This window comes from Balearica regulorum, chromosome 22 (assembly GCF_011004875.1).
Source record: "Balearica regulorum gibbericeps isolate bBalReg1 chromosome 22, bBalReg1.pri, whole genome shotgun sequence".
In the NCBI taxonomy this organism is placed as follows: Eukaryota; Metazoa; Chordata; class Aves; order Gruiformes; family Gruidae; genus Balearica; species Balearica regulorum.
The window spans coordinates 6485875-6513840 of NC_046205.1; the positions used below are offsets into that span (position 1 = coordinate 6485875).

Here is a 27966-nt window from a genome sequence, read left to right on the forward strand (position 1 = left end):
GGCCTGGTGAGGGCTGGGGCTCCCCTCCCTGGGGGCAGCAGGACTTTCGTGGGGTGCTCTGCACGCCAGGGCAGGGGGCAGCCCCAGCTCCAGCTCTGCCTCTGGTGGGGTGTCCCGGGAAACGGACTGGGGGGACAGTGACAGGGGCCACGGGGGTGCTGAGCAGGGTGCTCTGAGATGAGGGTCGCTCTGCAGGGCCTGGATCCGCCCTCGCTCTCCCCACAGCACGCTGCTCCCCTGCTGCCCCGTGCCACCCCGGGGAAACACTCGTGTCCTCCAGCCCCGGCCGTCCGCTGGGTGACTGATGGCGTGACCGCTGGTGACAGCGCTGCCTGGTGACCCAGCCATCCTGGCCAGGGACCACAGCGCTGGGACGTGGACACAAATCGCCAGGACAAGGCTGCTTAAAAACCCACTCCGGGTGCTTGCCTGGCCCGCGTTCCCCCACGCTTCGGGCAGGGGCTCCCACGCGGCGTGGTGGGCGGCTTCGGGGCCGGCACAGCGCCAGGGCCCGGCACGTGCTGCGGCATGGCTCCCGGTGCCACGCACAGCGAGGCGTCAGCCAGGTTATTGTTCTGCTGCACTTGTAGCCCATGCGTGCCGTAATTCTTATTATTAGCAAATTACACGGTGCGGTGCGAGGGGCTCGGCGGGTGGGCGGCAGCTGGTGGCCCCCGGTCTGCCGGGGGGGACCCTGGGCCCCCCGCAGGCTGCACCCGTCCCGGGGCTGTCCCAGCACCCTGGCAGGCAGCGTGGCCACGGGCTGGGGTGGGTGACGGGTCCCAGGGTGCCCCCGCCGCCCCGGGTGGGCACCACCGGTCCCGGTGCCAGCCCGGCACCGCGGGGCAGAGCTCCCCGGCCCCGGTCCCCGCGGCGCCCCCCCCCGCTCCCCCCCCCCCCCCCCCCTTCCCGGCTGCGCCCCGCCGCGCTCGGGGCCGGGGGTCCCGGGGCGCCGGGAGGCGGCGGCAGAGCCGCACCGGAGCCATTTTGCGCCGCCGCCGCCCGCTCTGACTCCCGGGGAAAATCCACCGCCGTGTCTTGGCTGCGCCGCGGCGGCGGCCCCGCTCCGCTCCGCTCCGCTCCGCACCGATCCGCACCGCTCCGCGCCGCTCCGCGCCCATCCGCGCTGCACTGCGGGGCCGCCGCCACTCGCATGCTGCCGCCTGCCGCGCTCCCACGCGCGGGGCGCCGGCCCGGGCCGCGCCGGGACCAGCCGAGCCCAACCGAGCCGTTCCGGTACCAACCGGGCCGGGAGCAGCCGGGCCGGGCCGTCGGGGAGCCGCCCGGCAGCGGCCGGAGGATGTAGGCGGCGGGAGCGGGGTAAGAGCGGCGGGGCCGGCGGGGCTGGGGGCGCGGGGGCCGGTGTCCCGGCACTGCCCGGGCCGGCCGGTGCCGCGGTGCTGCCGCCCGGGACTGGTGCCGCCGCGGGGCATCTCCGGGCGGGCGGGGGTCCCCGGGGGTCCCCGGGGGTCCCCGGTGCCGGAGGATCCGCGGTGCCCAGGCCGGGGGGGTGGGGGGGCTTTCCCCGACGGGGCATCGCCGGGGCCGTGCGGGACAGGCCCCGGGGGGACGGGATGTGTGCGGGGACCCATCCATCGCCGCCGAGCGGGTGCTGGGGGGGAGCCGGGGGAGATGGCAAGATGGCTGGGGGTACCTCACCGGCACCGCGGCGCTCAGCTCAGCCAGCGCGGCTGGTCGGGATCCCCGGCGGGTGCGGGGGAAGGGGTGCGGGCATCCCCCATCTCCTGGAGTGTGAGGCCTTGGGGAGGGGGCTGAAGCTCTCAGCCCCTCCAGGTTCCCCCCCGAAGGCGATGCCGGCCATCCTGGTCCTCTCTCGCTGCAGAGGGCTCGGGCCAGGGTTGGGCAGGCCCGGGACCCCTCCCCAGCCCAGTGGTGTCCCCTCTCGCCAGGCCGTGAGGCAGGGAGGGTTGGCGTTGGGTGCAGGAGCCGTGTCCCCGCCGGGCCGGTGCAGGTCTGGGGCTGCCGGCGGGTGCTGGGAGCTGGCACAGAGCACAAGCTGAGCGGTGCCTCTCACCACGCATTCAGGCTCCGTGGTACAACCCAGCCTGGCAGGCAAGGAGAGCTTCTTGGGGGCCCAGGTCTGGGTGTCTCTCTCCTCTCGTTGTCTTCCTTCCCCCGGATAGTTGGATTTTGTTGGAGGAGCCAGCCTGGTCCCTCCAGCCTGTGCCAAACCTGCAGAGCAAGTTGGCGCTGGGGCCGCTCGTGTCTCTCCATCCTGTGACATCCAGCCCTGCATGTCGTCTCCCTTGCGGGGCGCAGGGCTGTGCTGCCCGCAGTGGGTCCCTGCCTGCTCCCTGGGCCAGGCACGAAGCCCTGAGCAGGCAGGAGGGGACAGAGCCAGGCTGTTGGGTGCCGGCTGCCCCCGCGGGACTCCAGGCTGGGAACAGAAGACCTCCCTTGGTGTAAATCAGGACAGGATCCGGACAGCAGTGCAGATTCTCCCTTAGGAAATGAATGTAATTTCCCGTCTATCTCAGTTCCTCGCCTCCTTGCTCTCAGTGTCCTCGGGCACACGTCCGTGGCTCGCAGCCCTCGAGGACCCCGTGTGCTGGGGGATGGAGCAGGAGGATGGCCACCGGGAGATGGGCATGGCCACGCTCCAGAGGCTGGAAGGAGGCGCGTCAGCCCTTTCAAAGTGTTTATTCAAGTACCCGCAGGGCCGAATGAGGAAAAATAGCCGTCAAAGTGACCGTGGGGCATCTGAGCTGGAGGGGCTCCTCCTGGCTGTGGGGGCAGCGGGAGCACCGGCGTGGGGCAGCGCAGGCGGGAGCCGTGTTTGGGGCTGCCTTGAGCGTTGTTACCCCCCAAGCCTGGGCACCAGGACGGGCTCCGGGCATCCCTGCTGCAGGGAGCAGGGTGACACAACCGTGGCGTCCCCATCCAGTCTGGGTGAGTTGGTGCCGAGCCCTCGGTGCCCAAATCTCCCTCCCAGGCGTCAGGGCTTGTGCCGTGTGGGCTGCAGACGGCAGCGCAGGCTGGAGGAGCAGCACCCAGCCCTCTTGCCGAGCCTGGCCCCTGGCAGCCCGGGCAGGGTGCGGGGAGGGTGCGGGGAGGGTGGTGGGGAGCCCAGGCTGGGGCTCCCTGGGGGGGCCCTTCCTTCAGCCGCCCCATCACGAGTCCAGGGCAGAGCTGTGCTGCGACCTGCGGGACATGGTGCCCGTGCAGGAGGCACGAGACTGGTGGCTGCACTGGTGCGTAGGTCTCCATGGGCCTGCCCACCCGCGAGGGCAGGATCCGACCCGCGCTGGGGTCTCCTGCCCAGGTGGTGCTGCTGGGGCCGGGGCTCCAGATCCAGGTTTTGCAGACGCTCGTGTCTCTCCAACAAGCTGATCCGAAACCCTGGATCCCACCCAGTCAGAAATTTGGATCTGGAGCCAAAGGTGACTCTTGGCCGTTGTTGCCATCGCGGACAAAGCTAAAATCTGGATCTGAGCGGTGACGCGAGGAGCCCTGGATTCGTCTCAGGAGCTGAACGTGTGGCTTGTGCTCCTTCTGCCCATCAAATTGGATTTCCCAAAATAGCCTGTTGAAGACCAGAGCCCGGCAGGGACCGAATGACAGGTCACCAGGAGCGTGGAAGCCCCACCACGATCCTGGCTGCCTGCTTCAAGACGTTGGCAGCCAGCAATAATAGTAATATACGGTGCCATTGCCGGGAGAGCGCAGCGGCAGAGAGCTAAGAATAGCAGGCGAGACGTGCCGGCGGCCGGGGGACTCGCGGGGAGGGCCAGGGGCTGGAGGCGTGTGGCTGGATGTGTCCCACGGGATGTCCCGGTGATGGGTGGATGGAGGTGGCCTTCCTCACAGGGGGGAGGACATCCCCGCGGTGCAGGTGGCACGAGGCACGGCGAGTGCCAGCAGAAGGCCAAAGGGACAGGGATGTGCAGAGCGGTGCCCGGTGCCACCGGCCCTGCATAGTGCCCTTCAGCGTGGCCTCGGGGCTCTGCCGTCCCCAAGAGCTGGGGGTGAAGCCTGCCCTGCCAAAGTGCTCCATGCCCTCAGGATCGTGGCCGTCTTGATGGCCCCGTGACGCCCCGTCCCCAGTGAGCAGCAGCGCAGGGGGGGCCACTCTGGGATGAGGGAGGGAGCCAGATTCCGAGGACAGCACCCCATGCTTGTCTCCCCTCCATCGGGCAGGATCGAGCCCCTTCTGCTCCCCCTGCCCTGCCCAGCGCCCTGGGGCCATACGATGTCGGTCGCGGGGGGACAGAGGGGCATGGCCACCACGGGCACACGAGCCGAGCCGTGGAGAGGCTGGGCTGCTCTCTGCCAGCCGCGGCAGCAGCACGTGGCAGCAGAGCAAGTGCCCATCAGATTAAGGAGAATTAATTTGTACTTTCCCTGTTTCCGCAGGGCTGGGGATGCTGTGGGTGCCCGGTGTCCCCCTCCCGCGAGCAGCTGTGCTCCCGCAGCTCCTGTGTCAGCGCCTCTACAACCTGCCCTCAATCCTAATTAGATTTTCCACGTCCCCCCCCGCCCCCAGCTCACTCCTGCCCAAATGCTGGAGCGGGAAGGAGCCATGACATGGTTTCTAATCAGCTTCTGAATTCAGTTTTCTCTTGGCTGTCGTTGGAGGAAGCTTCTCACAGCCTTTGTCTGGTGCTGCCCGAGCAGGGCGCTGCTCTGCGGTTCCCCTCGACGCCGTGGCGGCAGGCGATGCCGGTGCCCCGGGGAGCGAGCGGCTCAGCGCTGTGCGTGGAGGCAGCCGGGAGACCCTACAGAAACACAGCGCTGTTGGGATCCGGGACCTTGCAAGGGCATCACCAGCACCCACAGACCCTGCCACGCGCGGCCGGGTGGGAGCCAAAGCAGGCGGCCTCCCCGTCACAACCCGGGGATGGCGGGCGCTGGGGCTGCTGCGCAGTGCAGCGGTGCTGTGCCGGTGGCGCCGGCTGCTCCCGGCAAACACGGAGTGCCGCTGCTGCTGTTTTCACAGGGCTTGTTCTGCGTTGCTCCCGTGGGGCTGGGCGGCTGGTGTGGGAGCTGGGCACCGTGCCCCACGTGCCTGTCCTGGCGCAGCTCCACTGTGGCCCGTGCATTGCTGGGTTTGGCTCACCCGGACCTTGTCGGCAGCGAGTTGTGGCTCTGAGCGAAGCCAGGGGATGCAAACCCTTCGCAGCGCTGCCAAGCCCCAATTAATAGCCTATGAATCATGATGCCGTTGGAAGAGCAGATGTTTGTGGCCTGGCTGCCAGCGCTCGGCATTTCACCGAGGGTCTGTTTGGCCTTAAACCCGCAGCTTCGGACGGCAGGCGGTGGTAGGAGCCTCGCTGCCTGCCTGGCCCTCTCCCCCGGCGGGCCCAGGAGCTGTTTGGGCTGGGAATTAGCTGAAGGTTTTGGTGGGCAGAGCAGAGCGGGAGAACAGCCTGTCTGTGGGCGTGTGGGGGTGCCGCTTCAGAGCGAGAAGGCTGCGAAAGCTGAAGGTACCGTATCCCGGTGTGACGCCTGGCGGGGGATCTGCTGGTGTCCCATCCCCGGCGCTGCAGCCTCGGCCCGGGGCACCCCCTGTCTCCCCAAGGGGCTGGAGGGGCTGTGGCGGGACTGGGGGCCCTGGGCCCCTCCGTTTAGGGGTGGTGAACTGGTTGTTACTGGGGAAACACTGCATGTCTTGGATGTGGCTGTCCCTTCCGTGGTGGTGCAGCTTGGCTGGGTCGGTGTCCCCAGCCAGCGAGTCGGGGCGAGACCCCGTGGTGGGGGTGATGCACCCCAGGTCGGTGCTGTCGGTGCCATCGGTGCAGCCGAGCCGAGGGATGGTCTCGGTGTTCCATGTGATGACATGCATCTGCTCCGGGCTCCCCCGGACCCTCTCTTGGTGGGGGGGAGTTGGGGACAGACCAGCGCCGGGGCACCCGCAGTGGGTGCCAGTGGGTGTCGGGGGTGTGGGTGTGCGGGGGGCTGGCGGGGGCGAGGGCTGCGCGCAGGTGCCTGCGGGGTGCAGAGGAATGTGTGGGCGGGGGGGTGTGGGGACGCTGCAGGTGGGAGCAGCGGGGGTGCAGCAGTGCGGGAGCAGCCGGGTGCGCGTGGCTGCGCGGCCGTCCAGGTGCACAGGGATGCAGCGGTGCGGAGCGGCCGTGTGTCCGTCCGGGCGTGCGTGGCTGTGTGTCCATCTGTCCGCGCGTGCGGCGAGGCAGAGGGGCGGTGCGTGCGGGGAGGTGCGTGGGCGTGCGGGTGCTGCTGGCGTGGGCAGCCCCTTTCCCGGGGGTGCGTGGCTGTGCGCGGGGGTGGCTGGAGCGTGCCGGGGAGCGTGCGTGGGTGTGTCCCAAGCGCGCGGAGGCGCCGGCTCCGCCACCGCTTCTCGCCGGCTGGAAGGTGCCGGTGTTGGCCCAGGCGCCAGGAGCGTGGCCGCCGCTGCGCTGCCGGGGGTGGCCGTGACCCTGGGGACACCTCCAGCCGGGCCGGTGGCCACTGGCTGCGTGGCCTGGTCGCGGCATGGGCAGCCTGCAGGGATTTCGCAGGAAGAGAGTGAATTGAGCCGCCACGCCGCTTCCGTCCTCCGGCTCCTGCTGAGCCCGGACGGGCAACTTCATGGCTTAGCAGCAGCAGCAGGGTGAGTGGCGCGGCAGGGGCAGGGGAAGGGGCTGCCGGGTGCGAGGGGAGCGGGCCTGGGGGAAGGGGGGGGTCTGTGCCTCGCAGCACCCCTCTCCCAGGAGAGCCCTGCTTTGTGCCCCGCGGTGCTGGTGCAGAGGATGTGCTGGGGAACAGCCAAATCCTCCCAGCCCGGGCAGAGCGGGAGCCCCCCAGGCAGCCTGCACCCCCACGGAGCAGCTCCTAACCCTTTCCTGGCCGAGTCCTCCTCCCTGGCAGCCACCTCCTTGTCTCGGTGTGCAGCGTACGGCTGCTGGCCAGCCCTCGCCCAGACAAGCCTCGGGGCAGCCTCGAAGCTCTCCTGGCCGGGATGGGAAGCTCCCAGCCCAGAGATCTCTCCTCCCTTTCCCTGCAGCCCAGCGCTGGACTGGAGGTTGTGTCTGCTGGGGCCAGGGGCTGCGCATGTTGGGGGGGTGCGTGCTGGGGCTGGGGGCCAGGGGCTGCATGTGCTGGGGCTGTGCACGCTGTGGGTCGCAGCCTGGGCTGTGCCTGAGCTGAGCTCACCCTTGGGGCCATGGTGTGCTCAGCCCTGGGGACGCGGTGGTCTCAGCGTGGGCGTTTGCTCAGGATGAGGGAGATGAGACCCCCTTGTTCCAGGCCCAGCTCTGCACGGGGCCACTCTGCGCTGGCTGTCCCCGAGCCGTGCAGCACTGGAGTCCGTGGCTGGCTGTGGGAGCAAGGAAGGAGTGGGCTGTGTGTGGGGGAGGCTTTGCTGCGTGCTCAGAGCTGGGGGGATGTGCTGGCCTTGTCTGAGCCCCCCGTGGGGTGGGTGCTTGTTTGCCTGTTGTGTTCCAGAGATCAGAGCAGGGAGCAGAGTCCCCGGGCAGCCGGGCCGAGCGTGTCCCAGCAGCATGGGGAGTGGGGCCAGGCTGCACTTCTGTGTGCACGAGGGACAGGGTCCCCTCTGTGGTGTCTGTGTGCTGGCCCATGGATGGAGCTGGGGAGCCCCGGGTCTGCCTGCCTGCCAGACGGCCCCGCTGCCGGGGAGCGGCACAGCCGGTGCTGACATCTGTGCTTCAAGCCCTGCCTGTCTTCAGTTTGCTCCTTGGCACAGTCATGGTGGCAGTCGGGTCCCTCTGTGCCTCTCCGTGGTTTACCCCCACCACCTTGCCTCTCCATGAGACTAACCTGTATTCTCTGGTGTGTTTTCTTGGAGGGGAAACTGAGGCAGAAGAGAGGGAAGTAGCAGAACCCTCTCCTGATCCCCGTCATCCTCAGGCTTGATCCCACGCCTCACCCTGGAAGGTTTTTTCCTGCCAAGTGATGCCAAGAGCCAGGGGGGAGCAAGGGCGTCCCGGGACACAGCTCCCAGCCGTGTCTGCCCCGGGCCCTGGAGCCGCCCGGCTCCTCCTGCCGCCGCCTGGCGCATCCCTGGGCTGCAAGAGGGGCTGGTGGTGGGGCCGCGGGGCGGCTGTCTGCTGTGTGTGCTGCTGGGTAGTGCAGTGGCTGTGGTCGCTGTGGTGGCCCTGGTGGCCCTGGTGGCCGTGGTGGCCGTGGCCGCTGTGGCGGCCCTGGTGGCCCTGGTGGCCATGGTGGCCCTGGCGGCCCTGGTGGCCGTGGTGGCCGTGGTGGCCATGGTAGCCGTGGTGGCCCTGGTGGCCCTGGTGGCCGTGGTGGCCCTGGTGGCCATGGTAGCCGTGGTGGCCCTGGTGGCCCTGGTGGCCCTGGCGGCCGTGGCAGCCGTGGTGGCCGTGATGGCCCTGGTGGCCCTGGTGGCCGTGGTGGCCATGGTAGCCGTGGTGGCCCTGGTGGCCCTGGCGGCCGTGGTAGCCGTGGTGGCCGTGGTAGCCGTGGTGGCCGTGATGGCCCTGGTGGCTCTGGCGGCCGTGGTAGCCGTGGTGGCCGTGGTGGCCCTGGTGGCCCTGGTGGCCGTGGCCGCGTACTGGCCGTGGCGGCGGCGGCGGGCGCTGTCCGCGGTGCTGACCACCCTGGCGCTGCCCGCCAGGCCCCGTGGCCGGACGGGAGAACCCGCCCCGCGTCCCGACCCCCTGGTCCCCCCGGGTTTGGGTGCTCTGGGACTCGGGGTCCCCCCGCTCCCCTGGGGACGTCCCGGCCTGCCCCCGGCCTTTGATGTGCGGCAGCTCCAGCCAGGGCTGGCGGGACGGGCACCCCCCCACCCCCGCCCCGGCCATACCCGCCACCCCCAGGCCCTGCCCGCCGCCGGGCGCTGCTAATGGCCCCGCTGCGCAGGTCGGACGGGGACGGGGAGGTGCGAGTCGGGCTGGAGAGCTGGGCAGGGCAGAGCAGGGCACCTGGGGACATGGGCCACCCAGGCTCCATCACGCCCTGCCAGGTTTGGGGCAGGCTGGAGAGGCGCTGCCGGCTCTGCTCGGTGCCCCCAAGGTGGGCGCAGGGTGGCCGGTCGGTGTGCCCGGGGCAGCGCTGCTGGCTGGGGACACTGCGCCCACCTCCTCCCCCTGGAGCCGTGTCCCCAACCACGGTGCTGGTGTCGGTGCTCTCAGAACAAAATGTCAAACCATGCAAATAAGGCTGCGGGAGCGGCTGATTGAAGGGCCCTGCCCCGCCTCGGAGTTGCAATCAAATATGCAAATGGCTCCCGAGGAGGCTAGCGAAGGCTATTAATAGCGGGGGATGAGGCTGTGAGAAAGCATGGCGTTCCTTGAGAGGGTGAGGCTGGGGGCTGAGCTGGCTCTGCTCGTCCCTCTGCCCCACGCGTGACACCCGGGCAGGCACCCACGTCCCTGCTGATGCCTGGGATGGGGTGGCGGGTGGTCCCTGTGGGGACCCCACGGACCCTTTGGCTGCCACGACCCTTTGCAGGGCAGGTGCTGCCCATGTGCCTGTGCTCCTGCCCGGCGTCCTGTGCGAACGGTGTGCGTCTCCATGCCAAACAGCCGGGAAACCCCACAGGGAAATCACGTTTGATGAAAACGCTGGGCTGAGATTTTCCCCTTGGGGAGTCTGTCCTCAAACAAGGAGGAATTAAGTGCCTGGGGGGACCTGGGCGCTGCTGGGGGGGGTTTACTGTGGCTCGGTCTGGCAGAGGAGTTTGGCCTGAAGCAGGCATCATCATTTTGGTGTAGGGAGGGAGGAGGGGGCTGGGGAGGGCTCCTCCTGACCCCCCATCCTTCACCCTCCACTTTCATCTCCTCTTCTCTCTCCTGGTTTCCTCCTGTTGCCGTCGAGGCAGAGGACGTCCCTTTCCTGCCAGCTCCAGCGTGAGCATGAGGTGGGTTCCCACCGTGGTGCTGGCGGGGACCGCGCTGTCCCCAGTGTCCCCAGTCAGTGGGGGGTGTGGGGGGGCTCGGTGTGCTTGGACCCCCGCCGCAGCCCCTCTGCCCCATCTCATGAGTTTCAGGAGCCAGGAGCCACCTGACCTTTTGAGAAAATTGTGGAAGGCTGGAGACAACAGTAACTAATTACTTAAAATCTGAAATTGGAATAATTAGCCCAATTAACAGTCTCAGGTGACATCTTATTCCATCTGATAACGGCCTGAGGAAGAGGGAAATTAATTAACCTGTCAGCCTGACGTTTGTAGGTCACCACCGGTTCCTCGCACCCATCCGGGCCCAAGCAGGGGTGCTTGGGGGTTCCCGACCTGCTTGGCGCAAGGGGTCTGAGTCTGTTGGGGGTCTCGGTGCAGGGAGGGGGCTGCAGGTGAGCCCGGGTGCCAGCTGGGTGAGATGGGCTGGGGGATGGCGGGTGGGGGGAGAGGGTGCTGTGGCCCGAGGCCCGGGTGATGGGCAGGGGGACGGTGCTCGTCGTCCCCCAGGAACGCTGCCAGTGCAGGTTCGTTAGCGAGGCGGCAGCTGTAGGCCTTTAAGGTTGCTGTGGAAACGGTGGTGCTCGTTACCGGGAGGAGCCTCCTGCTTTCCAGGCAGGGCCCCCCCCATCACTGCAGGAGGGGGACCCCCACCCCGGACACCTGGGACCGCACAGACCCCTGTGTCTGGGGAGGGCCATGGCGGGGGCACAGCCGTGCACACGCAGGTGGGTGCCGTTGGGTGTGCAACTCCCCATGGGCCAGGCCCGCTCCCTGCCCCCAGCTTGTCCTTGGCGTGGCCGGTGGTGCCAGGCAGGGCCGCACACGCGCGGACACACGCGCATCCCCGCACAGCGCAGGGTGCCGGCGTGCACACCTCCCCGGGCAGCGCAGCCGTGCCCCCGCGCCCCCTCGGGACCCTGTCCTCGCACCTCCGCCAGCGCGCGGCCGTGCACGGGAGGTGCCCGTCTGCACAGGTACTTGCCTGCGCCCCAGCCTGGCACCAGGGCCACGCCGCCGCGCTGCCCGTCCTCCCCGGCATGGCGTGGCACGGGTACCACGGTGTACGGAGTGTGCCGAGGCAGAGCCCCCGGCCGCAGCCCTGCGGGTGACTCGGTGAGGCCTCGGTGCTGCGCTCAGCTCTTGGAGTTTTAATGAGGTAAATTGTATAAAAAGCTCCGTTTGCCCTAAATGCCCATCCCTGCGTGAAACCGCTGCGGCGCAGCCTGGGCCCACCCTGGGAGCCGGGCAGGGGGTTGCGGGGCTGGGCACACGGCAGCGGCAGGAGGAGGAGGACGAAGGCGTTTTAGCGCACTTGCAATCGTTTCCCTCCTCCCCCCCCGCCCAAGTTTACAGCTTACCTCAGCGGCTTATCAGCCTCCAATCTCATTAAATCAGGCAAATTGTAGCATCTGATATTTTATGGAGATTAAGGTGTGCACCCAGACTCTATAATTATCGGCAAAGATGTATTTACAATACCTTGTTGCTAGTAAACAAAAAATAACTTCGGATCAAAGCGCTTTTACAGGGAAATAAATCTGCCGACAGAGCCCCGCTGCGGTGGGGAGATGTCGGCGCTACCTGGGGCGGGTGGGCATTGTGGGAGGATGTGCGAGGGCGGTTTGGGGATGTCCCTGGTCCCACGTGGCTGCTGCGGGTCCCCTGTGCTGGGGCCATCCCCAGGTCGGTACCTTGTGCCCAAGTGTCCCTTGCCGGCACCTCCCATGGGTGCCCAGTGGCACCCACCCCTCCGGCCGTGGCTCCACCAGGGTGGGGGATTTCCACCCGAGACCTTCCCTCACCTGTGCTGACACACGACTGGGATTTATCTGCACAAGTGTGTGAGCGGCCGCGGTAGTGCCTTGCCCCTTGATTTTTTTTTTTACCGTGGTGGGAGCGCTGCGGATTACCGATGCGGGGACACTGGTTTATTGCTGCCTGAAGTGGATTTATCCGTGCGGTGGGGCCCGGGCTCACCGCTGGTATAAATCACCGCAGCGTGGCCGGCACGAGCCCGAGCGTGGTGGCTGTCTCCCGCTGGGCCAGGGCGTTCCAGCCTCCCTGAGGGGTTTTGTGGCCAGGTTTCCCGCGGGGCTCTACGTTACGCACCCCGGCTTGGCTGCCTGGCCGCGGGCAAGGCTGTCCCTTCTCCGTCTCACTCTCCTGCCCACTGAAACGAGAATAAAATGGTGATAATGCTGCAGACGTCCTCTGGAAAGGGCTCTGAGGCAGATGAAAAGCCCTACTTAAGAGTGAGGCCATTATTATTAATAACTCGGAGCGAGGCTGTAAATCCAGTCGACACAGCTATTACGGGAAATGAACCTGTTCCCGTGCTGGATCCAAGGCTGCCCGGGCGCAGGATGGGGACAGGGATGGGGACAGGAGAGCAAGGTTGGACAGCCACACAGCTGCTGGCTGGGTCGTGCCCGCAGCCGTTGGGGCAGGATGGTCAGAGGGGGCAAAACCTCTTGGCAGACACCGGCTCTGTCTGGGCTCACTGGGACGATTTCTTGGCTTTTCTGGGAAGGTCGGAGGTGTGAGGGAGGGGACCTAGAGCGTGGGTCTCCCCTCAGCAGGAAAGGAGGTGGTTGAGGTTTGCAACAAGGCTGAGACTTGGCCGAAGCTCAGGACAGGGGTGACGCAGGCTGCGAGGAGCGTGGGGGGGCTGGCGCCAGGGCTGGGCATGGGGAGAGGGGCTGCAGTGCTGCAGCCAGCGCGGGGCTGAGCTGGGCAGGACCCGCCGTGACCGTCCTGGTGCAGGCTGGCTGTGCAGGAATATTACACCTCAGCAAAGGTTACATTAAAATAAAAATGACCCAGTGCCATTCGTTGCCCGGCTCCTGCAGCCAGGTCAGCAAAAAGCGAAGAGCTGCTGCAGCTCCCACTCCACTGGGATAACTTCACCTCCGGCATTGCCCCACGAGCGGTGCAGCCAGGGCACCCGCTGGTGCCACCCAAGGTGGCAGAGCTGGGTGCGGGGCTGGGCAGGGGGTCCTGCGGGGACATGGGGTGCTGCAGGGTGCTGTGGCCGTGGCCATGGGCTTGTGGTGCTGCCTGTGCCTGGCTCAGGAGCTTCTGCGGGGGAACAAGCTTTGATATAAATATCTTTTTGCTCAGCACACGACCTACTTTCCAGACAATGCCATTAGCCTCCCGACTCCCTCATTCATCTTCCGCTGTCCTCCCCCAGCCCGCCCCATGGCGGTACCCACGCTGGTGCTGCACGCTCGGCCATGGTGTGGTGAGGCAGGATGGGCGCCCAGCTCGGTGGCACCACGGGGACCCCCATGCTGGGGCTCGGGGCCAGCTGGCAGCCCCGTCCCTGTGGCTGACGGAGGGGCTCTTGCTGCCTGACCCTGACCTTGCTCTGGCCTTGCAAGGGGTGGCCGGGTCCCTTCTGGGGTTTCTCTACCCCATCCTGGAGAATGCTCAGCTCTGTCATCCCGTCCCGCTGCCCCTAGCCCCGTTCCCCGGCACAGTCTGTGCAAACAGCCCTGTCCAGGGACAGCCTTGTTGGGGACATCCTCATCGGGCTGAGGGGGGGCACGGTGGGTCCAGCAGCTCTGGGCTGGCCCATGGGCAGCGTGTGGGGACCAGGACCCCTCCTGAGCCCCCCTGGAGCATCCCTGGCACTGGGGCCACGCACGTGGTTCATCTTGGGACGATGCTGCGGGAGCTCCCCCGTGGCAGCAGAGGCTGTGCTGCACAGTTGGCAGCCGGTGAGCGGCTGGTGGGATTAGGGGCAGGTTGGGCAGAGGGTGCCTGGTCCCACTGGCATGGGGCTGCCCAGCCCCCCCGACCCCGATGAGAGCCCTGGCATCAGTTAGAGCTGGAAACGCTTCCCCAGGAGGCAGGGCGGCTCCTGGCCCACCACCCACACACCTCCACGTGCCCCCGGGCCCGAGCCCCCGCTCCTCCCCTGCAGCTAAAATTAAATATTCAATTTGTATTGCTGATAAATCCTGTAAATCTCTTTTATCTCTAAGCTCTTGTAGCAAGAATATTGGTGGTGTAATCTCTGCAGGGGCCTGTCCTGCCACCCTTCGCAGCTCCGTGGCTCAGACCATGGTCCCCTTTCCCCACATCTCCTGTATTATGCTTCGGAGGCCGGTGGCAGAGTGGGACCCTGGTGCCCACAGCAGAGTGCCCCACGGCAGAGCGTCCCATGGCACCCACCCTGCCTGCCCGCTGTGGGGGTGACGGCGTGTGCCGTCCCCACGCTGGGTGACCGACCTGGTCCTGCCAGAGTGCCCCCCATCCCCACCGTGCCCGTGCCTGCCAGCCATGAACCCCCTCCCTCATTCTACCCTCGTGCCATGCCCATGCTAAGAGCATTGTGCAGAATTATGTATTTAAATATTTAGGTTTTCATCAGCTTTGCAAATTAAGCCCATCCATTAAAGCAGCAGTTTGGGTCCTCTGCCGGCGAGCTGGGCTGCGCCGTGCCCTGGGCTCACTGCGTCTGTCCCAGCCCTGGCCCCGGGGGTGGGACACAGCCTGGGAACGGGACACGGTAGCCTGGAGCATCCCTGCCAGCACAGGGACCAAGGGCTCTGCTTCCTCGCCATTCCCAAGTCCTGCTTGCTGGAAACCCTGGTCCCTGTGGCCCTGCTGCGGGAGGAGCCGTGGGATGGGACGGTGTTTTGAAGGGAACTGGTTGGGATGGGTGTTATTTGACGTCGGAGCCGAGGGTGCTGTGTGCCAGGGAAAGTGGGGCACGGAGAAATGCCGGTGGCAGGTGAGAGCCCGGGCACGGCCGAGCGCCGGGCAGGAGCGGAGCCGGGGATGGAGGGGCCAGCCCGCCCGGGGGCTCGGCGGGGACGGGCAGGGGATGGCCAGAGATTGTCGCTGCTGCTGTTCTCAACTCTAACACGGTGCTGCCCTGCGCTCGCCAAAGCAGCTTTGGAGTGATCCCCGGCTTAAGTCATTACGCCGTGTGACCGGGGACATAAGTGGCTTTTTAAGCCCAGGCAGCACGGCCCGTCCTGCCAACAGAGCGGGCAGCGTGCGGATGGGGAGGGCGAGATGGCACAGCCCAGGGGGTGGGGGGGGAAGTGGGGCTCAGCCGGCACCACTGCCAGCCGGGGGCTCTGGCACAGCTGGCAGCACCTGGGGGGGGGCTGCCATGGCCCCCAGAAAGGGTCTAATTCCTGGGGGATGCCCGGAGCCCACTGCCCACCCCGAGCTCTGCTGGCACTGGAGCAAGGTGCCCAGTGGGGAGGTGGGCAGAGCCCCAGGGCGAGTGCGACACATGGGGATCCCCCTGCTCGGCCCTTCCCTTTGCTGTGGGTGAACTTCAGGTGCGTTGGTCTTGCGTCAGCTCTCCGAGGTCGCCTGCGCATCCCCCCTTTCCGCTGAGCTCTGGAGGGGCACCGGGGAGCGTGCCGGCAGCTGCCAGCCCTGGGCAGCGCGGGCAGATGTTGAGCACGTCTGTGGGAGGGAAGCTGTCCGTGGGCATAACCGGTGATGGGTGCTCACCGGTGCGGTGCAGTGCCCACGAAGCCTGCGCCAGCTGGCATGGGTTGGGGTCCCTGGGGCCCTGCCTGGCCTGGGGGTCCCTCCAGGGTGATCTCCCGGCTTGGCTGGCTGCACTCCCGCTGCTCTGATGGTGAGGTCCCAGCTCCGGCAGTCGGCTCCCCCCGTGCCATGTCCCGGCTCCTGCGGGCAGCCTGTGCCTTGGGGCAGCTCACCCTGCCAGCCCTGCCTCTGCCCGTGCCCGCCTGGGGACGCTGGCACAGCCACCTCTCCGTGCCACCTTTTCCTTCCCAGCCAACTTCTTTGCAGGCGCTGGCTGCTGCACGGGGGGCTTTTGAAGAAGTAGCTCTTCTGCGAAGAACTGGTTTTGGGCTTTGCAGGGATGGAGCGCCAGGCTCCTTTCTCCACTGGCTTTGCCCCGGCAGCCGTGCGATGCTCCAGCCCCCTTGCACACCCCGGCACGGGAGCATGGCTCTTGCCCCAGGGGACTCGGCCCTGGGGACCGCGGTGTCCGGGCGGGTGGTGCTGAGCTGCACGTGCTGTGCAGGGCAGGGGGTCCCGCTCCCCCCTGCAGCGGCGGCAGCCGGAGGCACCTGCGTTGCGGCAGTGAGCCCCGGTGCTGGCGGCCGTGCCGGGATCCCTGGCAGCTGGGGCGTGTCGTGGCCGTATTTCCTCGCTCTGCTCCAGGAGTAATTGCTCAGATGGGGACTTGGGGCAACTCCCATCCCTCTCCCGGCATGGTAATGAGTCAAGAAGACTCAAAGACAAATGGCTCATTAAGAAGCAGTGCTGCATTGCAGGATTTTTCATCCCACCAACCGCTGCATCAGCAGAGGCAGCACCTCTCACACTCGCTCTCCCCAGCCCTGGAGAAGGAGCTGTCAGGCAGCTGGGGCCGGTGCCAAAATTAATCATGTGCTTAATAACCAGCCCCTCCCGTCGAACGGCTTTTCCTCAGCCTCCCCGCGCGCGGAGTGGGGCGGCAGCGCTGGGCTTCAGCCCTGGGGCACTGTGGCTTTGGTGCCCGGGAAGTGCCCGCGCTCGGTGCGGAGGGACGTGCCGGGGCAGGACTGAGCCGGGGAGGTGCCCCCCCGAATCGGGGTGCCAGCCCCCCCCCAGCCTGGCTCCGTCAGGGTGCCAGCCAGCTGTGCTGGGCAGCGCGATGCCGCCGGCCCCTCTCGGCGGCCTCAGTAAACGCTTCTTGCTCCACTCACATTTGCAATTCTTCAGCTGGCATTTGTCCTTCATGACTTTTTAAAAACCTTGCCTCATCCCTTAGTTACAGCGGTGCCCGGTCGGTTCCTGCCCCTCACAACCTTCTCTGGGCAGCACCTGCCTGCAGCCCGCTTGGTTTTCTTTCGTTAACAGTAATTGGCTTTGATTTCCTGATTGCGTCGAGCGCATTTGCTGCGATCTTTGCATCCTGCTCACTCCCCTTGCCCTTGCCCTTGCCCTTCCCCTGGCCAGCCCTTACCTGCTGGGGTGACAAACCTCTCCCTAATGACACTCTCTTCCCTGCCTGACACAACTAATGAACCATCCGTGAGCTGCTTTCAGCTAATTCAACTTTTAAGAAAATAATGACTCGGTGCAGAATTACGTACTAAATTAGACGATCTCTTACTAAGCTCCTCTTTTTTTTCCAGGCTGAGTAAATTTTACTAATACAGCCTAATAAAATAACAGAGCAATTAGTAATAAAATAAAATGTTTGCTTTCTACAATCCTTGCTTACAACAAGTTGGGAAAAAGTAAGTAGATTAAAAGCACGGTGGAAACGACCTGGCGGTATTCCATATTTATTTTCTTCTGACGACCATAGATCAAATTTGCTCATCTCCTAAGTGGGAAGACCACTTTATTATTTTTTTTTCCCAAGCTCCAGCTTGTGCGTGGCGCCGGGCGCTCACGCTGCGTGTTTGTTCTCTCCTGCTTTCATCCCCAGCCATAAAGATCCCCAGCAGGACCCGTGCTGGCAAAACCTCGCGCTAATTTGCAAAGCAGAACAGGCCGAGCTCGCGCCTCTGCCGGGCCAGCGGCTGGAAAAAAAAATCCCTTTGGTCGTGCTGGAAAGCCGGGGTGGCGGGAGGAGGCTTTGTGGAGCGTATGGCCGGATCCGGAGCAAATCAAAGTCAATGGCAAGGCGGCCGCTGGGCCGGCTCCGGTGCCCGCTGGCAGGGAATTGCATAAGAGGATGGGGCTGGGGATGGTTTTGGGGCTAAGCTGGGCAAAACACGTGTCCTCGGCCGTGCGGAGCCGTCCCTGTCGCCGCCGGTGCAGGCAGCGCTGCCTACGGGGCAGCCTCGAGGGAGCAGGGAAGGCTGGGCTGCAGAAAAAATACACAGGGAGTTGGGTCAGGCTGGTTCTGGGGAGGAACACCCTTGCTCTTCCTCCCTGGGCTTCATCCCCCTCGTGTCACTCCCCGCAGAGCCTGCTGCCCCCGGAGACCCAGCGTGGAGGAGCCGCTGCCAGCCGGGGCCATGAGGACAGCATCCCCCTGAGCGCTGGGCGGTAAGTGCCGCCGACGGGCTTCGCCGGGACCCCGGCATGCGGCGGGGACTGCTTGGGAAGGGTGGGGAGCCAGGACCCCCCCAGGCAGCGCTGCTGACCCCAGCTCTCGGGGTTTGACCTGAAAATTTTGGAAATCTCAGCTTTGCTCTGCGCTGGGGTGGTTTGCCGGGAAGCAGAACTGCCTCTGCCAAGTGCCCCTATGGGAAATTAATGGGGGGGGCTGAATTTCAGCATAGCCTGCGGTGCCAGGGGCTACGGGCCCCTCTCCTTCCTGCACTGACCCTCATGGCAGGGAGAGACGCGGTGGGAGCAGACGCCAGAGGGAAGGTGGCGGTGGGGGAATCGCCGGTGGGAGTTTCTCCAGGCTATGGATGCAATAAAAGCAAGAAGTGAGTTATTTGTAATTGTAATTACGCTCTTCCAGTTTATCCTAGCACATAATTGTGTGGGCGGTAGGTTCTCACTGGTGGTAATTACCCTGGTGTTAAATGGCACAGAATTCAGCCGGGCTGGGTTTTTCCCCCTCTTTTTGAGTCTGTGGTTCGGTGGCACAAATCCCTCCTTCCCCAGGGCCGCGCAGCGCGAGCGGCCTTCAGCGGGACACGGCTCTGGCTCCTGTCCTCTGCACGTGGCCATCCCCGCCAGGACATGGGGACGGGGACCCTCGGCCACGCTGCCTGCGCTGCGACCCACAGGATCACTCCCGACCCCTTCCCCATCCCCAGGGTGCCCGCGATGGGACCGGCTGGTCCCTGGCCAGGGCGCAGGCACCTGCACGGCTTTGGCGAGCTGGTACTGGCTCCTTCACCACGGCATGTCCCCGTCCTCTGCCACGGCGTGTCCCCATCCTCTGCCCCATCCCGCTGCCCCGCCACTGCCCGTGGCTGTGGGAGAGCTGCGGTGCCGCCTCGCCGGTGCGGCGGCGGGGCCCGGCTTTGTTCAATTCCTCCGCCTGCCAAGCACAAAAGCCCGCCGGGCTCGTGGTGACGGGCTGCTCAGCTATTTTGACTCCTTCTTCCCGCCGCAGTGGCAATATTTGGATCAGCTGAGAGCTTCCCTCCCCGAGCAGGAGATGATAGCTCAGCCCGTGGAGGCAGAGCCAGGGCTGGGAGCCTGTCTGTCTGTCCGTCCGTCCTGCTGCCGCTTGCCGGCTCGATCCCACGCTGCTGTGCCTGCTCCTCAGAGCAGCTCTCCCGGGAGGCGAGAGGCATTTCTTTTTGTAACAGGCTGCAGCATTCTTCGGTTAAGGTGCAGCAATTAGGGAGCCTCGTTAGAGCAGGAGCGAGACTCTGAGGGCTGGGGGGAGAGGCGCAGGACTGAGCCATCCAGCCTTGAAGCCGGGAAGGAAGGCGGCAGCGGCGGCGGAGGCTTATTAGGGCAGACGCATTCCCCGGGCGCTGCCGTGGCTCCGTCTGCTGCTCGCCGCCAACGCTCGCGTCGCTGCCCCCGCACCCCTCGGGGGCCTCCAGCCCCTCTCCCCTCCCAGGGCTCCTCGGGCACACGCACCCCCCGTCCCCGCACGTCCTCAGCCCTCCCGGCATCCCTCGTTTCCAATCCCCACTTGTTCGACGGAGCCTGCGTCCCACAGGGACCGTCCCACGGTCACCTTTCCCTGCAGCTGGTCTCAGAGACGGTCTGCCCACAGCACCCTGCCCAAATGTGATAACAAGAGCATTAACAATGCCTGTTAATTAGCTGAGCTACAGCGGAGAATAAGTAATTTCCTCATTTACAGTCATGCCAAAGACAGAGCCTTTGAGGGACTGGAGGGAAGACAAATCTCCGTGGGTGCGCGTGGCCCCACTGCTCCGGCGTCCCGGCCGCTGGTGCGGGGCTCAGCCCGGCTTGATGCCATCCATCCTCCTCCTGCTGCTGCGTGGGGATGCCCTGCACGCAGCGTAGCTGCCTCTGCTGCCTGGCTCTCCATCCGCAGGGGCTGGCGGGGCTGTGGGGGCCGGCAGGGTGGCTGGTTGTGGGTCCCCATCCACGGCCAGGGCTGTGTGAGGAGGATGGGCTGGATGGAGACATCCGAGCGTGGCCCCTCCGCGCCCCGCAGCAGCTCATTAGCGGCTCTGTGAATTGCAACGGCTGAAAAACTCAGCCAGAACCATTTTCCTAATGGAGAAACACTTCATAATATTTGGTGTTGGAGAAGAAAACAAGTTTCTGATGATGGCAGCGTGTCCTCCCTCGCCGTCTGCAGGCCCCGCGCTGCCTGCATTGCTGCCGGCGGCGCCTTCTCCTTCCCTCTCCCCCCTTAGCGCTGCTCCCTCCAAGCAGCTGAGCCGGGGGTGACCCCGGGTGCCCAGACCTGGCACCGTGCCCCCCTCGCCCCATGGAGAGCCAGGTTTCTGGCACTCCAGACCGGCTTCACAGGGGCTCAGACAGGGCCGGATCCTGCCCTGGGAGCTTCCCTGCCCCCTCGGTTGGTTCCCACGGGACAGCCCCAACGTTTTGCCAGTGGTGATGCGCAGAGGGGAGCATGATGCCGTGCCTGTCCCTGTCCCCGCAGATGAGCTCGCAGGGACAACCCTGCAAGATGCCGAGGCTATGGGGCGGGTGCTGACACCATGAAGGGCTACCATGGGGAGCGTAGCCAGGCACAGCCCTCCTCCGGCCACCGCTGCCGCTGCATCCCAGAGGACTGCGAGCATCCCGCCGACTACGTCCAGCACGGCCCCGAGGGCCGGCCGCCATACCTCCTCAGCCCCAGTGAGCCGTGTTCCCTGGAGCATCCCTACTGCCCGGTGCGGAGCCCCGGCGCGGCCAGCGAGTGCCCGGGTGGGCCCCTGAGCGAGCCGCCCTCCACCAGCGCCAGCAGCACCTTCCCGAGGATGCACCACGCGCAGCAGCCCTACGACTCCTGCGACGAATGCATGGCGACCGCCCACCCTGCCAGCAAGATCAACCGCCTGCCCCCCACGCTGCTGGACCAGTTTGAGAAGCAGCTGCCACTGCACCACGACGGCTTCCACACGCTGCAGTACCCACGGGCCGGCGGCGCCGAGCCCCGCAGCGAGAGCCCCAGCCGCATCCGCCACCTCGTCCACTCCGTCCAGAAGCTCTTTGCCAAGTCCCACTCCCTGGAGGCGCCGGCCAAACGGGACTACAACGGTGCCAAGATGGACGGCCGCGGGGACGGCTACCACCACCACCACCACCACCACCATCACCACCACCAGTCCCGCCACGGCAAGCGCAGCAAGAGCAAGGATCGCAAGGCGGACTCCCGGCACCGGTCCAAGATGATGGGCTGGTGGAGCTCCGATGACAACCTGGACAGCGACAGCAGCTACATGGTGTCCGGGCGACACGCCGCCGACCAGGGCACTCAGTACTGTGTGGACGCTCCCGAAAGTGCCTTCAGAGACTTGACCTTGAAGAGTCTAAAGGGTGGCGGGGAAGGAAAATGCCTGGCCTGCGCCGGTATGTCCATGTCTCTGGACGGCCAGACGCTCAAGAGGAGTGCCTGGCATACCATGACTGTCAGCCAGGCCCGCGAAGCCTACCCCAGCACCGGAGGCACCGAGAAGACCTTGATGCTTCAGGAGGCAAAGGCCAAAGACCGAGCGTACCAGTACCTGCAGGTGAGGGGCCGGCAGGGCCAGGGGCTACCACCCCGGGGACTGCAGCCGGCGATGCCGTGGGATGAGCCAGGGCTGGGACTCCCCATCCCAGCAGCTCGGGGTGATGCAGGGATGCTCCAGCTCTGCTTCCCAGCTCCTGCGCCCCGTCCCCCGGGGTCCCACGCCGGTCCCTGCTGTCCCTTTGCCGGCAGCGCGAAGCCCCGTCTGCCGCCTCCTGCCCTGTGCCCGCTGGATTTGGGGTCAGACCGGCTCTGTCAGCTCAGGGCTGCTGGCGGCCCTGTGCCCGCTCCCTCCTCGCGGTTTTTATCCCGCTGGTGCCTGGCCGGGTGCCACCGCCTGCCTCGTCACCAGGCTCCCTTCTAGGTCACCCCCCTTCCAATTAAAAACTAATTAACTCTTCTCTCCCTTTCCCGGGGGAAGGAGACAGCGGCAATGCTGTGCTGGCTGGGAGAGGGGGGATGGCTGGGGCTCCTCTCTGCCGGCAGCGGGGGGCATCGGGGCAGTGGGATGGCCCTGCAGGGTCAGGGGGACGCTGTCCCGCCACTGCAGCCCGGTAAGGACCCCGTGGTGCCGGCGTCAGCGGTGTGTGGCAGAACCAGCGGCTGCTACGTCAGCCGGGTGGCCATGCTGGCATGGGTGGGATTTGGCCCAGCCGTGCCTGCCGGGGGGGCTGCGAGGTGAGAGCGGCTGTGCTGCCCTGTGCCAGGGCAGGGGGCTGGGGTGGGAGCAGCCCTTTGGGAACAGCTGTGGCTGTGAGCGGGGATCAGCTCTCCTGCATTTTGGGACTTTCCCAGGGGGGTCAGAGCCCCCAGGGTCTGTCCCTGCAGCTCTGGGGTGCCATGGGGAGGGCAGGGGAGCACACCAGGCTCGGGCTGTGTACGTGCGCCGGGCTCAGGCTGGCGTGTGCCACGTGGCAGGCAGAGGGCTTAGCTCTGCGTCCTGGCCACGGGACTCTGGCCTCCGTGTCCCCCCACGCTTACCTCCTGCTCCAGGTGCCGCAGGACGAGTGGAGCGGGTACCCAGCGGTGGGCAAGGACGGGGAGATCCCCTGCCGGCGGATGCGCAGCGGCAGCTACATCAAGGCTATGGGTGATGAGGACAGCGCCGACTCGGACGCCAGCGCCAAAGTATCGCCCAGGGCGGCCACGCGGCGAGACAGCTACCGCCGCTCCTCCAGTGCCGACCAGGCCAGGACCAAGTAAGGGCTGTCGGCTCCCAGCCCTGTCTCAGCACTGTGGGAGGCAGCGGGGCCACGGGCTGGGTCTCCCTGGGGGCTGAGGTTGCCCTTGGTGGGCGCTGGGGGGGGCACAGAGCTGCGCTGGGTTTCAGGGTGGGACCCGCTGCTGCGGCCACGCGCAGAAGTTGGGGAGAAGGGGCACGTTCCAAAGGAGACAACTGGGATGTCATTTGGTGGGTGACAGGCTGGCTCCTTGTCCCCAGTCCTGCTGTCTACGCCTCTGGCAGCCCCGCACCGCTGGGGGACAGGTCTGTACCCTCAGGACAGTATTTTGGGGCAGCGAGGAGCAGGGACGGCAGCGGGAGCCAGCGGGAGCATCGCTGCGGCTGCGTTTCCGAATGCTCTGCTTGAATGTATTGCTTTTGGTGCGATCCCTTCTGTTCCCACTGTCTCTCATTAGGTTTGCAAGTAGGCACTATTCTGATTCATATATCTGTAACTGTCCCAGCTGCTGCACGCCACCGCGAATGCTCCCGCGGGGACAGGGCTACGGGCGCTCCTTCACCACCGGCCAGGTAGGGCCCTGTGTCGTGGGTGCCGTGGGGCAGGTTGGGGCGCAGGAGGGGCGGCGGATGTTCCTCTGAGCATCTCCTGCCCCGCTCTGCCCCGGCCCCTGGCTCACCGCCCCCAGCCTCACCCACTGCTCTCCGCAGATCAACGACGAGCTCAACCACCAGTTCGAGGCCGTCTGCGAGTCGGTTTTCGGCGAGGTGGAGTCGCAGGCTGTGGAGGCGCTGGACCTGCCCGGCTGCTTCCGCATGCGGAGCCACAGCTACCTGCGGGCCATCCAGGCGGGCTGCTCCCAGGACGACGACTGCCTCTCGCTGTTCTCCATGTCGGCCCCCGCCGGGCCGCCCATCACCAGCAGCATCCTGAAGCCCAACACTTGTGAGTCCCGGGGGAGTGGTGGGGGCTCGGCCGCGCGAGGGACCCTCCACATCTCCCCGCCTGCTCACCTGGGGAACCTGCCAGGGGCTGCTGCTGCCCCCCGTCCTGCCCCCAGCCCCGCGCAGCCCCCGGCATGGGACGTGAGCGTCCCGCTCAGGGCACGAGCATCCCGTTCGCAGCTCGGCCCCGGCACAGGGCACGAGCATCCTGCTCGTGACTCAGTCCCGGTCAGGGGACTGCTCTGTGCCCCCAGCACCCATCTGTCGTTCCCTCCTTCCCTCCACTTCTGTCCCCAACTCTGCCCATTGCTGGGTGCTGCAGTGGCGTGGCCGGCATGGGTCTGGGGTGGTTTCCGATCCCTTTCTGGGGATAAACTGGCCGAACAGCCCCTCTGAGCTCCAGCCCTGATCTCAGCCAGCTGAGGTGCAAACCCTGCATGGCCGTGAGCCCCAGGCTGCGGGAGGAGGTGGGCACTGTTCCCCTGGGGCCCCTGTTCGTGGCGGGAAATGAGCAAGTGTCTGTGTTTTCACGTGCCTTTTCATCCTGCGCCTCTCCCACAACAGCCTTCAGTTACAGAAAAGCTCCACCTCCCATCCCTCCAGGAACCAAAGCCAAACCCCTCATCTCCGTCACGGCGCAGAGCAGCACCGAGTCCACCCATGAGAGCTACCTGCCTGGCGAGGTTGCCCGCAGCCCCACCTGGTCCAAAGATGCCGCGACCCGCTGCAACTCGGCCGAGAGCCTGGAGAGCTCCAAGGTGACGGCCGTGGCCCTCGACCTGCCTCCGGTCCAGCCCCGCACCGCTCCCAAGCCCTCCACACTCATCATCAAGGCCATCCCTGGCCGGGAGGAGCTGAGGAGCTTGGCTCGGCAGCGGAAGTGGCGCCCCTCCATTGGCGTCCAGGTGGGCTTCGCTCCTCCCTGTGGTCTGGAGTCGGCTTCGAGCCTGCCTGAGTGGCGTGGGCGATGCTGAGCCACCACGCCGCAATCTCAGGGCCACCCTCCAGCGCTCTCCCTCTGCCCCTCGGCAGGTCGAGGCCATCTCTGACTCGGACACGGAGAGCCGGAGCCAGAGGGAGTTCCACTCCATCGGGGTGCAGGTGGAAGAGGACAAAAGGTACTGTGCGGCCGGGCTGGGCTGAGACCTGCCACACTCGCTGCGCAGGGGGATTGGGTCCCCCTGGGGCTCCCTGAGCTGCCCCGCAGCATCTTTTCCCTCTCTCCTCTGGCTGAGGCACCCAGAGCTCAGCACCATCCTCATCCCAGGCCAAGTGCCCCCGCCCTGGGGCAGGATCTAGCCTTCCCTTTGCCCTTGCACCTCGCTGCTGCAAACGGGCTGCCTGGGGAAGGGGCTCCCCTGCTCCCACCACGTGCTCAGGTCTCCCCTGCTGGGGCCCTTGGCTTTGAGCCTGGCCCAGGCCCAGATAAAACCTCTGGGCTTTTCTGCAGCTAAACATGACATTTTGGCTGGGTGGGAGTGCTGTGTGCTGGGACCTGCATGGCCCACGGGAGGGGAGCTCCGGCAACGTGCCCACGCAGCCCCGGTGCACGCTCCTCTCCATCCTTGGTCCAGTGCCGGTAGCCATGGAAACGGGCTAAGAGCAGAGGAGATGATGGACCAGCAGGTTGCAGCTGCTCAGGGCTGTCCCCGCGGCCCCAAACGCTCCAGGATCCAGGCTGGCATCCCCATCCTGCCTGCGGGCATCCCTCACCCTGCTCCTGCCCGCCATGGTACCCAGCGAGGGGACAGGGCAGCGGGGCTGTCCTCGCTGCCCATGAGGGTCCCCACGCTCTCTTGTCCTCTACAGGCGAGCACGCTTCAAGCGCTCCAACAGCGTGACGGCAGGCGTGCAGGCAGACCTGGAGCTGGAGGGCTTCGCCGGCCTGGCCGTGGCCACCGAGGACAAAGCCCTGCAGTTCGGGCGCCCCTTCCAGCGGCACTCCTCAGAGCCGGAGTCCGGCCGGCAGTACGCGGTGTACAAGACGGTGCACACGCAGGGGCAATGGGCGTACCGGGAGGACTACCAGCTGCAGTACGACACGGTGGAGGTGCCCCGGCGGGATGCCTGGATGGAGCGGGGCTCCCGCAGCCTCCCCGACTCCGGCCGTGCCTCCCCCTGCCACCGCGACGGGGAATGGTTCATCAAACTGCTGCAGGCGGAGGTGGAGAAGATGGAGGGCTGGTGCCAGCAGATGGAGAGGGAGGCTGAGGACTATGACCTGCCGGAGGAGAGTGAGTTGGAGGGGTTTGTGGGGTTGGGAGGGACTGGGGCTCCCGTAGGGCTGGGGGGCACAGCCACAGTCCTGCAGCGCTCCCACCTTGGGACCACCTTGGAGCACCTCCCCTGACAAGGCTCAAGAGATTGGGTGGGGGCAAGAAACAGCAGGAAACCCTCTGGGACTAGTGGGGTCTGGAGGAGGGAGGAGACCCTGCATGGGCTGGGGGAGTCCGAGCTGGCCGGGCTGTCCTGCTGCCCCCGAGGGGGTGCAGGTCCCTGCCATGCAGGGGAGAGGCTCCGTGCCCCACGGGAGAGCTGACTGTCTGCTCTCCCCCCACCAGTCCTGGAGAAGATCCGGAGCGCCGTGGGCAGCGCCCAGCTCCTCATGTCCCAGAAGGTGCAGCAGTTTTACCGCCTCTGCCAGCAGAACATGGTGAGTGCCGGGCAGCGGTGCCATGGGGTCAGCCATGGCAGGTGGGGGGTCTCGTACCCTTAGCCGGTGGAAAAGGGACTTTGTAACGCCCTTGGAGACAGCTGGACAGAGAGCCCCCTCCAGCAGCGTGGGGGGGGGATGACTGCGTGGCCAGCAGAGCCGATGTCCCATGGGTGGACGTGGCCAACACTCTGTCCCTGCAGGATCCCAACGCGTTCCCTGTGCCCACCTTCCAAGACCTGGCCGGCTTTTGGGACCTCCTGCAGCTCTCCATCGAGGACGTCAGCATGAAGTTCGCGGAGCTCCAGCAGCTCAAGGCCAATGGGTGGAAGATCGTGGAGCCTAAGGTAAGGGCAGGGCTCTGCCGCTGGCACTTGTCCCCTGTCACCTCTCCCTCCCAAGCACATCTGTGCCCAAACCGGTGCTGCTGGGCTGTCACCCGTGACTGCTTTTAGCAAACACTTGAAAAACAAAGGTCTGGGAAAAATGAGGCTAAAGAAGGGGCTGTTCACCCGCCGTGGTCTCACACCCGGCTCGCTGGGCCTTTCTGGGCAGCACCTTCATGCCCGTGCAGATGGACGAAGGGACGCTCAGCCCTGCCTCGCGACTCGGCGCGGTGCAGGAGGGCTGCAGGGCTGTCTTGCTGTGGCTTTGGCTTTGCCACCCGCGGCAGCACCGTGCACAGAGGTGTACGCGTCCCACACGCCCATTGGCTGTGCAAAGCCTGCCAGGACACCCAGTCCCCAGAGGTCCTGGCCCCACGCCTGTCCTGAAGCCCCCGATGTCTGTGCAGGAGGAGAAGAAGGTGCCTCCCCCGATACCAAAGAAGCCGCCGCGCTCCAAGGTGCACCCGGTGAAGGAGCGCTCCCTGGACTCAGTGGACCGGCAGCGGCAGGAGGCCCGCAAGCGGCTCCTGGCAGCCAAGCGAGCTGCCTCCTTCCGCCAGAGCTCTGCCACCGAGAGTGCGGACAGCATCGAGATCTACATCCCCGAGGCGCAGACCCGGCTGTGACCGCAGCCTCCGCTTTTCTACCCGGACTGGACGGCGTGGCCGTAGCTCACTGTGATGGGGGGCCGCGGGGACACCCTGGGGCAGCTCTTGGCCCCACTCACAGCTTCTCTCTTTTCTATCTTAGACCTTTTGTGGATCCGACGGCAGGTGAACACAAGCTCAGTTCTGCCCCGTCCCGTTGCCCCCCCCGCCCGCATGCCCCTGCCAGCCTCTCCCGGGGTCTGGGGCTCCCCCTCCCTCCCTCCCTCTGCCCTCCCTGGGGCTGTGTCCCAGCTCTCTGTCCTCTTCCCACTCCCCCCAGCCCTTCTGCACACCGCCCCCCCAGCCCACATCCCACCTGAAAGAGAGGTGTCCCTCAGCCCCCCGGCTCTGCCAGGCTGGAGGGGAGGGGGCTGCAGGCAGGCCCCCTGCCCCTCTGTACTCAGTGCAATCCCCCAGCGCGGGGCAGGGACGGGCCCCCTGGCCCCCACCCAGCCAGAGCCCCCCCAGCTCCGCTCCCCGGCCCTGCTGGCACGAGGCTTCGGGACATGGTGGGGACAAGGGGCTCCCCCACGCCCCGCGCTGCCCCCGCCTGCCTCCTGCTTGGGTGCTGCGGGGGTCCCAGGGCTCCTTCCCCTATATACATATATAAATATAACCTGAGGAATAAACCAGAAACTACACGTGACCAGAGCTGTGTTCTGGCTGGTGGGGTGGACCAGAGCAGCAGAACCCCCCGGTCACGGCAAACCACCCCGCTTCCCTTGCACGGAGCATCGCGACGCGC

The 27966-nt window shown here is 66.2% G+C and overlaps 1 protein-coding gene across 3 annotated transcripts; it reads left to right on the forward strand.

Moving 5' to 3' along the window:
- The first annotated feature begins 1119 nt into the window (after positions 1 to 1119).
- On the forward strand, positions 1120 to 27864 carry DLGAP3 (DLG associated protein 3). 3 transcript variants are annotated; one of them, XM_075773968.1, is made up of 12 exons: positions 1120 to 1320; positions 17742 to 17824; positions 20337 to 21411; positions 22404 to 22609; positions 23097 to 23163; positions 23302 to 23536; positions 24100 to 24440; positions 24568 to 24653; positions 25345 to 25769; positions 26097 to 26188; positions 26392 to 26535; positions 26982 to 27864. In XM_075773968.1, the coding sequence occupies exons 3-12, from the start codon at positions 20395 to 20397 to the stop codon at positions 27198 to 27200; spliced, it is 2832 nt and encodes a 943-aa protein (XP_075630083.1). In that variant the 5' UTR covers positions 1120 to 1320; positions 17742 to 17824; positions 20337 to 20394; the 3' UTR covers positions 27201 to 27864. The 3 variants fall into 3 exon arrangements, with proteins under 3 accessions (XP_075630083.1, XP_075630082.1, XP_075630084.1); XM_075773967.1 differs by having other exon boundaries at positions 1186 to 1320; positions 23049 to 23163; positions 26982 to 27345; XM_075773969.1 differs by lacking the exon at positions 1120 to 1320 and adding an exon at positions 6337 to 6568.
- Positions 27865 to 27966: the final 102 nt, after the last annotated feature.